Here is a 13,340-nt window from a genome sequence, read left to right as displayed (position 1 = left end):
ACACAGTAGGCAGCGCACCCACTCCCCAGGGAGTCCTCGCTGTTTCCCTCAAAGGACTTCAGGGGTGTTAACGGGTCCAGGACTTTTATCGCAGTGACCCCTTTCAGACCCTCCTCTGACCCACTTTAATTCATTAAGGTTTTTGAGGAGATGGTATACATACCAGCAGGGTCCCCCCCCACAGTCAGCTGGGCAGCTTCATGACAAAGTGAAGCCCCTAATCACGGTGCAGCTTCAGCTGTGTACCCCCACCCCCGGGGCCTCGCTGTCCATCAGGGGATCAGGTATGTGAGTGACTGACACCCGCTTTGCCTCCCTGGAGTCCAGATAAACTCTGTCCCCAAAGCTGGGCTAGGATGGCAGGACGAGGCGTGTCCAGCTTCAGCCGTGTGCTGGCCAGGAGGGCCACCCTCATGGCTCGCAGACCCAGATGCTCACCCTACCCCAGGATCTTGGCTCCCCCCCCGGGGGTAGATCTTTGTTGGGACCGTCTGTGTTCATCACAGAGAATCTGGTCCTGTTGGTCCCCACACGATCCAGGGTGTCCAGGGTTTTGGTTCCTTTGCTTCTGTGATGTGAAGCTCTGTTCAGATTTTGTTGAAGGCCCAGGTCTCTCTGCCTCCTCAGGTGGGAGGCCCTGGAGTATTTTTCCACGGGTCAGAGAGGCAGCCATAGCTCCATTCATGAGCCTTTTCCAGCAGCAGCTCTCAGGCCAGCGCGTGCGCGGCGGGTGTGGGGCTGGACCCGGCCTGTGGGACATTGTGTCTGGGAGCGAGCCGTTCCTCCACCCTCTTGGGTCAGCTTTCCCGACTGTAGAACCCACAGCCAGTTTATGCAAGAGAATCATTGAATTCTTTTGTGCTTAGGTGCTTTTTTCGGGAAGACCAGACTCATACAAAGCTCAATTTACTTTGAATTATTTACTTAAAAAAAATGGTAATCAGATCTGGTGTGGGTACAGATGTTGACATCTGCTTTTCGCAGTGGGTCACAGCCCATCAAATTCACTTTTTGCTGAAAGATAGTTGATTTTGCATTTGTCAAAGGGAAAATGAATTTACCCAATTAAGTTGTGAATGAACAAAGGCTGGGAAAAAACGTATGGTAGAAATTAATGCATTGTATCATCTATCAGATGCTTCTCTCTCTCTCTCTCTTTTTTTTTTTTTTTTTACTGTCGTGGGCAGGTCTTCCAAGGTGTGCATGCATGTGTGTGTGTGTGTGTGTGTGTATTTGGTGTGTTTGTATCCTTGGCTTAACTTTGGAAACCTAGACTTCTGAAACTCCAAATTATTATTTCCAAACAATATTTGCCTGGACCTGTGTCTCCTGGTTAACGTATTTAAAAGGTGCAGTTGCATTAGGCAACACGAGAAAATGATTTTCTTTTCAGAATGAAATTGTGGAACTGCACTGTCGATCTTCTGGATTTAATTTAGAATATGAATGTTGAATGAATGTGTTGCAGAGATTTTTATGAACTCCCTGGACCACTCGGTGCCCTGTATGCTTTACGTGGATCATCGTGGGTCATCAGTGAGACTTAGAATCATCTGATATAATTTCCTGCATCCTTTTCTTGCCATTTGATGAACAAGATGCTCCAGTCCCACCCTTACTTCTCAGGACAACCTGGAAAAAAGCCGTGTTTTCTTTCCCATCGTAGATTGGCGGGTGCTGCAGCCTCACCGTGTTCTGTGTGCGTGACAACAGACTGACCCGAATACCCGCAGAGGTGTCGCAGGCCAGTGAGCTACACGTCCTGGATGTGGCGGGCAACAGGTAGGCGTGTTCTGCGCTGCTCTGCTTGAGACAGAGAAACTGACGTCCACCCCCTCCAGCCTTGGCCGCCTCGCCTCCGCTCCCCTCGGAGACTAGATGCTGGTTGGTCGCAGGACCCCGGCCCTGGGAGGTCCTGGTTCTGGGAGCTGGAGTGACAGAGCCGAGGGAGTGGAGAAGGTCAGGGACGGCCAGCGCGCGGGGTCCTTTCCAGTTAAGGTGAGCACGTCTGGAGAAGGGCTTCCCGGGTGGCAGCCCCGCGATGGGAGGGGAGGGCGCTGCCTGGGAATTGGGAGTCTAGGCTTGAACTTGGCTTTTAAAACTGGCTTCTGCATGTCATCGTTGGCCTTGGAGTTTCCTCCTCTGAAATGAATTTAAACTAGATTCCAACCCGAGGTCTTGAGGTTCTCAGTCCTGGACTCTGAGCGCCCTGATGTTGTGAACAAAATTGTATCTGGGGACGCTTCTCTGGTGAACAGATCTACGGCTGATGTGAGAATTGCCAAGCGGTTCGTAGTCTAAAAACTTGAAGGTCTGTGTCCCTAAGGTCACGGGCAGCACCATTTCCCACGTCCTGGGTCGGAGGACCATGCGCTGCTTGCCCGCCGTCTCTGGAAGAGGCCTGCTCTTCACCTGCATGGGCGGTCGGGGTGTTTCCGCTGTCCCGAACTCCTTCCTTCACCTTGGATGTCACTGCACTTTCCTCCTCGCCGAGCCTACCCGGGCTCTTCCTCCTACCTCTGGTCTCATCACTCACGCTTCTCTTCGCCAGGGAGCCTTCTCTCCATGATAACTGTCTGTTTACCTGTGTGTGACCCTCCGACAGCCTAAGTTCCCTAAAGTTAGATGTTCTGGTTGCTGTGTCCTCGAGGGATTTGTCCCTTCCCGGTGCCTGGCACATAACAGATGCCAGGCAAATAGTTGTTGACTGAATGAAAATGCAAAAAAATGTTCGTTTTGCAGAATGACCAGCAGGCCACTGCGAGGTGCCTGGTCTCATCAGCTTCATTGCCAAAAGGAATTTAAAAAAGGCTTGCAGGCATTATATAGTTAGATGGGGGGAGGGGGGTAAGGTGCTAGAATCGGGGGTTCTAAATGGTAAATGCCGGTGATCTGAAGGGTGTTTGGGGGATGGTGTCCGATGTCTGGTTGGCCGCTCACTTAGGTCCGGCACGAACCACAATTGTTCAGTCCTGCTCGTGGATTGTGGACAGCAGGGCTGGACTCTGGTGCTGAGTCGTGGCCTCAGGGAACGCTCACCTCTTTAAAGTTAATGCTTGTGGGACATCTTGGTTGACCAGAGGATTGATGGGTGTTGGCCGCTGAAATTCTTGTTGGACCGAGTCTGACAGGAGACATACAGCTGGAGGAGGGCAAGTTCTGCCCTGAGCTCTCCCCGCCAGCAGGAGAAACTCAGTGACACCAAACCGGTCCTGGTTCTCGCCTCTCTGGGGAGTGTGGCTTTGCATCACTCATTCCGGAGCCGAAACGTGGCTCTGATGTCTCAACGCTGTTTTACCTGAATGAATGCGCCGTTCTCCCGCTCACAGAGGCAGCCAAGGTTCAGGTTTTACTGCACTTGGGCTGGGGTGCTGTCGTCCGAGTCAGTTAAGTGTGTCATTTAGTCCGTGTATGTGTAGATTTTAAGCTTATTAATATATTTAATGACTGCTAATTGAAAGTATCAGTGTAGAAACTAATTAAAAAAAAAAAAGACTTACCATGTCAGCTTCTTTGCTTACAGAAATGTCACACCGTGGGAAATCACACCAAATGCACGAGTTTCTGCCCCTCCTCTCAAGCATACAGAGATAGCAGGTGGCGCAGGGAGTCGGTGCCTTGGTTTCTGGGAACTTTCCTTGACACGTTTGATAGGAATGATTCTAGCAAGGATAACTCTAAAATGCCACTTGGAAACTGAGCGTCACGCCTCCTGGTACAGCAACAGAGAAGGTGTCTTGTATCAGCAGCTACCTACGGGCCCAGTCTGCAGTGCCCTTCGCTCTCAGATGCTTCCCCAGGTGAACTCCCACCAAGGGCACCCAGTCAGGTATCAGAGCATCTTCTCGCAGTATTACCAACACCAAATACTACAAACCGTGGTGGTCGTTAGGGAAATTGTTTGCACCTTGGAATTTTATAAACCAAGAAGTTGAATTAAGTTAAATTAAAAAGATTACCAGATATCGCCTCAGACCTGTTAGAATGGCTTTTTATCAGAAAGACAGGAGATTTAACAAGTGTCAGCCAGGATGTGGGGAGAAGGGAACCTTTGTGCACTGTTGGTGGGAAATGGAAATTGGTGCTGCCACCATGGAAGATAGGGTGGATAGAACTGCCATATGATCCAGCGGTCCCACTCCGGGTATATACCGAGAGGAAAAGAAAATGGGAGAGTGAAGAGATGTCTGCGCTCCCATGTTCACGACGTTGACATTCACAGTAGCCAAGATATAGAAACTGCATGAGCATCCGAGGGCAGACGAATGGATAAAGAAAGGGTGTGTGTGTGACTGTGTGGAGTGGACTATTATTCAGCTCTGAGAAAGTTGGAAATCCTGCCATTTTACGACAACATGGATAGACCTTGGGGCATTTTGCTCGGTGAAATAAGTTAGACAGGGAAAGCCAAATACTTTATGATCTCACTGATATGTGGAATCTAAACAAGCCGACCTCATAGAAACAGGGAGTAGAGTGGTGGCTGCAGGGGCCGGAGGGTGGGGAAAATGAGAAGATGGTGATCAAAGGGTGCGAACTTCCAGCTGTAAGGTGAATTAGCTCCGGGGATCTGCGGTACAACACGGTGGCGCGCGCACACGCACGCACACACACGATGGTGATTAAGTGAGGTCACAGAGGTGCTGCTAAGCCCGCTGCCGTCCTCGAGTCACAATGCAGTGGTCCCTCCGTATCCACGGGGACTGGTTCCAGGACCCCCAAAGTTACCAAAGTGGGCAGACGCCCCATCCCTTACATAAGATGCCGTAGTACAGTCGGTCTTCTGTATCCACGGGTCCTGCATCCTCGGACCTGAGAGCCAACTGTATACGTAAGTGTAACAAATCGTCACGTTATCCACCTTAAACTTACATGGTGTTATATGTCAGTTATATGTCAGTACAGCGGGAAAAAACATTAAAAGGCAAAACGCAACACAATGGTAGACGGTGGAATTCGAAGCAGCTACGGAATGAGATATGTCTCTGCACAGGGACCTGGAAGACACTCCGTGATGCGCAGGACAAGGAGCAAGTGTAGAGCTATCCACGGACCTCTAGTTTTTGTTTCTAGAAAGCCTTACCTATACAGAGCACCGAAATACTAAAGTAGCTCCCCTAGAAAAGGAATAGAAACTTGAGGTTACTGGGGGCTTTCCCTTTAGATATTTTGGTACTGTTTACACTTTTTCACTGATTATGTTCTCTCACTATATATATATCTTTTAATTCTTATTTTTTATTGACATGTCATTGATTTATGATGTTGGTTTCAGGTGTACAGCAAAGCAACTCAGTTATACATGTACATACGTATAAATTTACATCTATTTTCAGATTCTTTTCCCTTATAGACTATTACAAGATATTGAATGTAGTTCCCTGTGCTGTACAGTAGGACCTTGTTGTTTATGCATTTTATGTACAGTCATGTGTATCTGTTAATCCCAAACTCCCAATGTTTCACACTTTTTTACATTTTCACTTATTATGTCCTCTTTCTCTGTATATCTTTAAACATTTTTTTTCAACAAGTGTATTTATTTTTATTTTTATCTTTTTTTTAACACGTCTTTAAACATTTTTGAAAACTTTGGTTAAAACTAAAAATTCTAGTCGGAGGCAGTGAACAGACGAAGCATTCAACGGTAATTCGCATCCAGCCATGGCCGAATTAGTGTTACGTTCACCCGCAGGCCACATTTAGTGCTAAGTACATTGGACAGAGCGGTTGCTGTCATTCAGAGTCAGAGGTGGGGAAGGCCACTGCAGGCCGGGTGGGTCACAGACAGCACTGGAAACTAGAGGGTCATGGTTTGGCTGCTCATTTGCTTTAGTCTTTGTACTGTTGATGTCAGTAGTAACCACAGGCGTTTTATTTCTGGAGGGAACGCGGTTCCAAATGGAACACAGAGATGTCTTCAGATGGGGCTGTGGCTTCTTGGGTTGGTTCTGCAGAACACAGAAGGTACCAGGGTAAAACCAAAAATGTATTATTAACTCGCTGGAAGGCAAGAATGTGTGTGTGTGTGTGTGTATGTTTTAAATTTTATTTTGTAATCTGTTTGCTGGCTTGTGTCTGGGATGGTTCACCCCAGAGGAACAGAGGAGTGTGTGTCTGTGTCTTTTCTCCCCAGGCCACAGTGAGTCAGCGGGAGGGCCGGCCCAGCCTGTCGCAGAGCCTCTGTTTGCACACTGTTTCCCTCTTGGACACCACAGGGAACACCTCTGTCCACAAGACACTGGTGAACGAGCTCGTGTGTGGTGTGTGCTTGGTCAGTAACAGCCGTACCCAGGCTGGACACCAGTGCTTGGCAGGAAAACCAGTATTGGAGACAGCACGTCAGGCTTACATGGCTTGGTTGAATGTGATTTTAAGATGTATCACTGTGGAGTCTAGTAATTTATTTCAGCTTTTACTGTATGATGTGTCATCCATAGAAGCCGTTATTATTGATGCTCGGTTTAGCCTTTTAGTGATACCTTTGCTTTGGCGTTTAGGTGGGAAGCCGGTTTAATAGTCTGAGGAGTGTGACGACGGTGTGTTAGTATCCGTGTGTCGTGCCAGCTTTCAGACCCTGATTTATCTTTCCTTCATGTTCCCGGGGGTAGACGTGCTGACAACAGATTTCCTGCCCCAGACTTTGAAACTTGAAACATTCTGGAGGATTGTTAGCTTAACTCCCTTAAAAAAACAAAACAAAACAAACAAGCAAACAAAAAACAGGAACAAACTTTCTAAAGAAATTGCCCTTTTGTTCAGTAAAATGATAAAAGGGTTTGATGTACTTTACGCGTCCACCACGTATTAGTATGTTCTTAAAAAAAACTCCCTGTCACAGCCTCGGGCAGATACTTGTCTTGTGTCTTTAACTTCCTTGCCTTCGAGTATGTGCGTGGCAGCCTTTGGGCAGAGGGCGAAGTGATTTGTACGAGCATTACGGACTTAGTCTTTCTGTCCCTGCAAAGAACCAGTACCTCAAGTGCGGGAGGTGGGGCTGTGAGTCACTGCTCCCTCGGCTCCCCCGGGCATCCTCATGGTAGAAGCAAGTCAGTGCACTGGCCTAATTCTGGGATTTGAAATGACCTATTTGTCCCTCCATTTGGCTCACATCAGTGAAATACTGTAGTATTTCTAAGACGTGGAGTCTCTTCCAGGGTCCTTTAACAAGTGCAGTTCTCGTGGATACACTGACTTGAGAACCTAACTGAGGTACCGCAGTGTGTGCTCAGCACTGCACCCGGCGCCTGCGCGTGGGGTGGATCTGCCTTCACTGGACTAAGCGTTAGGAAAAGAAAATGTTTTCATCTCGATCACTAGCGCGTTGGAAGTCTTTTGCAAAACCTATTAATTATCCTTACAAAACATTTGTTAGTGCATTTGTTGTAAATGCTCCCTACACGTTCTTTGATCGTTTTGAACTTCATTTGTTCAAGTGGCTTCGCTGGCTTGTGCTTGCATTCTGCTTAGATTGGTTTTACAATCTCGGAGTCTAGCTTCTCTTCATAGCTCTGTGTAGGGTTCTAGTTTATTTTTCCTTACGTCTGTCTGTTCACAGTGGTGCATGTGTCTGAAAGGGCGGTGCGAATCTGTGGGCGAGGCGTACAGGGAGGTCTCCCATGTGTGTTAACTCATGGCAGATGCACCGTATCATAGAAGAAGGAACCCGAGGAATACACGCTGTCATATAACTTCTTATCGAATTAAGGAGCCAGAGATTTCTTTTAAGAAAGTGTGCCTCCTGTTGTCATTAACAGAATGTGATTAGTGGATGGCTCTTTAACTGATGGAGTCACTTCTAAGACTGACTTAATCCTCGGAGCCATCCTTAGAGTGAACATACTTGATCAATGAAAACCTTAGTTTCTTTAAACCTTAAATTCCTGGTGTCTGCAGAGGTTGGGTGGTTTTCAGAGTGAATGAGTAGACCTGTATAAAAACATCGGGTTTTTACTACAGTTTTGCCCTTGGCACTGTGAGATTTGGGGTTGGATAAGCCCTTGCTGTGAGGCCGTCTTAAGCGTTCACTGTAGGATGTTTAGCATCCTGCCTGGCCTCGACCCCCTCCATAGCAACAGCATCCCCCAAAATGTCTGCAGACATTGCCAGGGGTCCCCTGGGGGCCCCCTGTTGAGATCCTCCTCAGAGTCATCTTTGCTTCACACTAGCCCTGCTGGCGAGGCTGTCGTGGTAACAACTCTGGCTTCTGGGTCCTTCCACAATTACACTGTCTTGCCCTCTCCTACTCTTTAAATCGAAACATCCTAGTATGAAAGTAAATAGTGTGTTTTGTGATTTCCTCATTTTTTTGCCCTGTGGCCTGGAGGTGCTAATGGGACGGTTGATGGCAGAGAAGGGGGGCCCAGTGCCCGACTGAAGGGTCTCTATGTGAAGCCAATCAAGTGTCTTATTCTAGACATGACGTCTTCATGCATAGTGAACCCAGTCCCAGGAAGCTCTTTTTAATTTTTTTTTCTGGTTTTGAACAAGAATTGAGGTAGTTACGAATTTTGAGATCCCGATGCCTCCTTTTGTTTTAAATTAGGTTGTTGCACCTGCCTCTGTCCCTGACCACGCTGAAGCTGAAGGCTCTGTGGTTGTCCGACAACCAGTCCCAGCCCCTGCTCACGTTCCAGACGGACATGGACCACGCCACGGGGGAGAAGATTCTCACCTGTGTCTTACTGCCTCAGCTGCCTTCCGAACCTGCTTGCCAAGGTGAGTTTAAGGACCGTGTTCACTTGGCCGCGAGGCCGGCGGCCCTCATGCCTGTCCCTAAGACCTCTCACACCCGTGTGAGGCTGTGTTTTGTCTGTCTGCCCGTAGAGCCAGCCCGGCTGTGAGGTCGTGGTGGGTCTTTTCTGGGAAAGTCTCCCTGCATCTGTGCAGAAAATGGGCTGCTCACACCTCTTTCCAACGTCTGAAATTCTTTAGTGTTTTGGCTTTGACTCAGAGTGAAGGCTGAAAATACAAAATACATACTCCTAAAAGAGGCTAGAGTCACTTAAAATCCAAACTGATGGTTTGGAGGGTTAGTACTGAACATCTCCAGCAAACTGTTTTAAAGCCAGGGTGCTGTTTGGAGTGACTGTGTCTGTGTTTTGTAAATCAGTGTAGTTTGAAAAAGCATTCACTCCAACGTCATGTTACTGTCGTAAACCCTTTGCTGAGAGCTGGTTTTGATAGAGGGGAGCCAGAAGGTTCTGGGTGAACACAGCCACCTTGCTGATCCCAGTCAGAGGAGCGTTTAAGACCCCAAGGGAACAACGCGGCAGATTGTGTTACTAAGGACAGTGCTAGATCCAACACGCGCGGCCACACAGCTGTCAAGAGGGAGTTTTTGAAGCGAGTGTGTAAAAAAGAATCATGAAAAAGAACTCCATCCATTATGATGTCATCCTGCAGTGAAATAGTAAACGTTGATTCAGTGGCTATTTTACGATCTCAAATAGCATTATGCATCATTGAAAAGGAAGGGCAGCCTTGCTGGTCACAGGACCCCGGTTCCCTGCTGACGTGCTCTTTGTCCGACAGAGAACCTGGCCCGCTGTGCTGCCCTGGAGAGCTTGGTGAACGACGTCTCTGATGAGGCCTGGAACGAGCGTGCGGTCAACAGAGTCAGCGCAATCCGATTCGTGGAAGATGAGAAGGATGAGGATGACAACGAAACGGTATGGAAACGGAGACTCTTGCCCCCGCGGAAGTTCCCAATGTGAAAGCCTTCCGAGGTGGACGGAGAGTCACATCCGATAAAGATCACTTTTATTTTCAAACAGTCTTTTCTCTGTTTTGCCTTCAGCATTTAAGAATTTTTTTTTTTAAGGGGAGAGTATATAGCTCAGTGGTAAAGTGCATGCTTAGCATGCATGAGGTCCCGGGTTCTAATCCCCAGTACCTCTGTTAAGATAAATAAATAAATAAACCTAATTACCTCCCCCCGCAGTAAAAATTAATTAACTAATTCAAAGCAAAACAAAACTTAAAAGAAATTTTTTTTAGAGAGAAAACTAGGTATTTTTCCATCCTGATTCACCAAATGTATGTCGGGCAAATGGGACTTCTATTTATTTTGTTTGAATAGTTTGTGGGTGCGTCTGTTTTTTTTCTTTGCGATAATGTCCCCTCCTCCCCCCACTGTTTTCTCAAAATTAGTTGGGAATTTTTTCTTTTGTGTTGTTCCGGGTGAACGAAGTCTTTTCCCACCCTCCACCCCCGGCTTACAGCTGTCCCATGTGGACTCATCCTCATTTCATGATGTGACTTAACCTGCCTGCTGTCCTCCTAGACCTCTGTCCTCCTTCGTGTAGCCGGGGCCCTTCACCTTCAAGCAGAGAGCTTGTGGCCTCAGTAGGATGACCCTACAGGTCTTCATTCAGAAATCGGGGGCAGGTGGGAAAGGGCCAGTCAGCCCTCCTTCCATCCGTCCCTGACAGTGTGTCTCAGCCCCCCAGCGTCTCCAGGGGTCAGCGACAACTCTTGGAGCCTTCCTACAAGTTGACTTTGGCGTCTTAAAACTCCTTGCACTAATTGAGATTTTCATAAGCATAACCTAGAAGAGAGGGAGTGCTTCCAGCCCCCGAACCGAAGAGTGGATTTTTAAATTACTGCCTGGAGTCTTTGTTATCCCAGCTGTCCCCAGATGGGACTTTACCCATTTGCAGGAGTACAGTGCACGGCAGGAATCAGGCATGACAGAATGAAGTCCGCATTCGTGACCCTCTACTGCTCACCCCACAACTTAGAGCAGGGTTGTTTCACCCCTTACTCGTGGCCTCGGCAATGCCCTTCCTTTTTTTAACCTTCTGAAGCTCCCGGAGAGGCCATTTAAAAAATGTAAACACTGTTTCAGGAGCGAAAGAGCAAGTCATGTGTTAAATAACATAATCTTTAAAATGTTGCCCACGCCCGTTACTTCATGTCCAGCACTGAGGTCTTTTAGAAGAACTCAGACTTTCTTTGGTAGGTCACATAAATGAAACACAGCAGCAAAATCAGAAAAGAAGTGCTTTCCCATTTCCCTTGTTCCTTCGCCTCCCATGCCTCGTGGGTTGAAGGAAGCCAGAACCACTTCAGATAATAGTAGAACATCCAGCGATTTTAATTTTAGAGTTTTTTTTACCCCTTCATCTTTGTCTGCCCCCCCAGTTCTGTCTCGCTTAAGTCCTTTCTTTCCTTCTGACCGTTCACGGAGCTTTGTTTTCATCTCAACACTCATCTCCTATTTTACAAAAGATCCTTTATTCCGAAAGTAACCCTTCCATCTGGACCAGGTAAGTTACACGCAACACTTTGATCCTCCATCCTCGGTTAACCACTGGTGAGCGGTTGAAACGCAGGTAGCCCCCCCAGGCCGGCCTTTCCGCCGCACCCCGAGCCCTGAGCCCCGAGCCCTGAGCCCCGAGCCCCGGGGAGGTGAGACCGTGCTGGAAGGCCAGCCCCGGGATGCCCTGAAACCCAGCCGCCCGCTCCGCTCTCTGTTTGCAGAGAACGCTTCAGAGGCGGGCCACGCCGCACCCGGGCGAGCTGAAGAACCTGAAAAAGACAGTGGAGAACTTGCGAAATGACAGGCACGCTGCTAAAGGACTGGATTCCAACAAGAACGAGGTCAACCACGCCGTGGACCGGGTGACCACGTCCGTGTAGACGGCGCCTGCCCCACCGCGCTCCTCCGTCCGCCCGGACCGCGCGCACCTGCCCGCCGCGGGTCGGGGTGCTGCTCCCCCGGCAAGTGCCTTACTCCAACCCGCGCCCGTGGGCTCCCGCCTCTTTTTTTTCCCCCTATACTTCAGTTGTTTGTAATGAGTAGAATACACTACTGAAAACATCTGACCCTTGTTTTTGTCTTATGTTGGGCTAAGGGAGAGCAGGAAGCGGGATTTCTATCCTCCTCCCTCCCATCCATCAAGTGCTGGGGCGTTGTAAACCCAAGTTCTCTTGGACCTACTGACGAGAGAGAGAGTTTTATGTCTGGGGAGGGGCGGGGAATGGATACTTTTTTAAACCTTTTTTGGCAGCTCAGATGGTGTAAATTAAAAATTTTTGTATAGGTATTTCGTAACAAAAAAATTTATGTATTTCTTTTTGTTATTTTATCCGGAAAACGGTACACATTTAAGCATTTGTGCAGGAAAAAAAATAATTAACCAAACCAATCCTAAAGTGTTTGTTTTTATCTGTACCACCCCCTTGTGCCTTACTGTATCCTGTGTTCTGTCAAACCGTTGCACACGGCAGCCTCTCTGAGCAGTGAGGTGACGCTTGGAATGTGGTACGGTTAAAGCAGTGTTGGCTTTTAATCCGTGATCGACCAGGTGGATTTATTTTTAACCAAAAAGAAGAGTTACCACCAATTTATAAATTATATTGGTTGATTTTTTTTTAAATAGATGAACCAAAGGATTTAACTGCTAATATCTCACTTCTTACACTCTGATTTTTCATGAATGAGTCCCTTAATGATGAGTGTGGTGTCTGACTGTAATTACTCAGAAAGTGTGTGCCATTTGTAAAATAAAATAACCAGAAAAGCACAAAAAGAGAAAGCTGGCTCAGAAACGCAGTGGGTAAATAAATTATGTACTGCAAAAGAAAGTATGATTTTTTTTTAATTGAAGAAAGCTTTAAAAGTTTTATATCGCGATATAAAACCACAATAAAGCAGAATAACCCTATTAGAAACATTGCTGTCTTTATAAGTGCAATTTAATTTGTAAATAGAGTTTGGGGTCAAAGTATAACAAAATATTGCTTCAAGTTTTAATTGTAAATCTGCTAATTTAAGGGGTCTAGAGGTATGTTTTGGTGTATTTCTGTTGATTTTTTTCTCTTGTGTGTGTGTGTATGACGTGATAAAAGAAGAATGAAAAATGCCCACTGTGTTTAGGAAAAATCACGTTGATGTCTTTTTAAAATTTTTTCCATGAAATAAAGTCACCCTGGACATTAGCAATACAGCTTTTTAAAGTGAATTATCACCTTGTACGTTCACACGATGGCAGACCACCGAGTCCTTGAACAACACGCTCCCTTTCCTCAAACATCTGAACCACCAGTCAGCTTCGTGTTAACATCCTGTGGGACTTGACCGCCCTCCTCCTCCCACACGGGGCAGAATCACCTTGCACTCTGGTTTGTGACCTTGGGTTGGGGTTGACCGGCCAATTGGACTCCTTAGAAACCTACTTTCAACCAACGGAATACGGCACCTTCTTTTATGAACATGCGTTTCCTTACTGAGTTCCCGTTGCTGTTTTGGCCGTTGGTCTGTGTGTGTGTATTTCTAGGACTTTTTACTGAGGTGAAGGCACCCTACGCCTCGGTGGTTTTGGTGAGTCCGTTTT

General features: G+C 47.3%; 1 protein-coding gene across 4 annotated transcripts in view; it reads left to right on the top strand.

Annotated features, from left to right (window-relative positions):
• LRRC1 (leucine rich repeat containing 1) overlaps positions 1-12,945 on the top strand; it is a 90,808-nt gene extending 77,863 nt beyond the window's left edge. For all 4 annotated transcript variants that reach the window (XM_072944800.1, XM_072944801.1, XM_072944799.1 and 1 more), the window contains 4 exons: positions 1,667-1,782; positions 8,546-8,718; positions 9,535-9,671; positions 11,485-12,945. In XM_072944800.1, coding sequence (XP_072800901.1) covers positions 1,667-1,782; positions 8,546-8,718; positions 9,535-9,671; positions 11,485-11,643 — 585 coding nt within the window. In that variant the 3' untranslated portion in view covers positions 11,644-12,945. The remainder of the gene's footprint in view (positions 1-1,666; positions 1,783-8,545; positions 8,719-9,534; positions 9,672-11,484) is intronic.
• The last annotated feature ends 395 nt before the right edge of the window (positions 12,946-13,340 follow it).

This window comes from Vicugna pacos, chromosome 20 (assembly GCF_048564905.1).
Source record: "Vicugna pacos chromosome 20, VicPac4, whole genome shotgun sequence".
NCBI classification, from domain to species: domain Eukaryota; kingdom Metazoa; phylum Chordata; class Mammalia; order Artiodactyla; family Camelidae; genus Vicugna; species Vicugna pacos.
The sequence above is the reverse complement of the archived record's forward strand: the minus strand, read 5'-3'. Positions and strand labels throughout refer to the sequence as shown.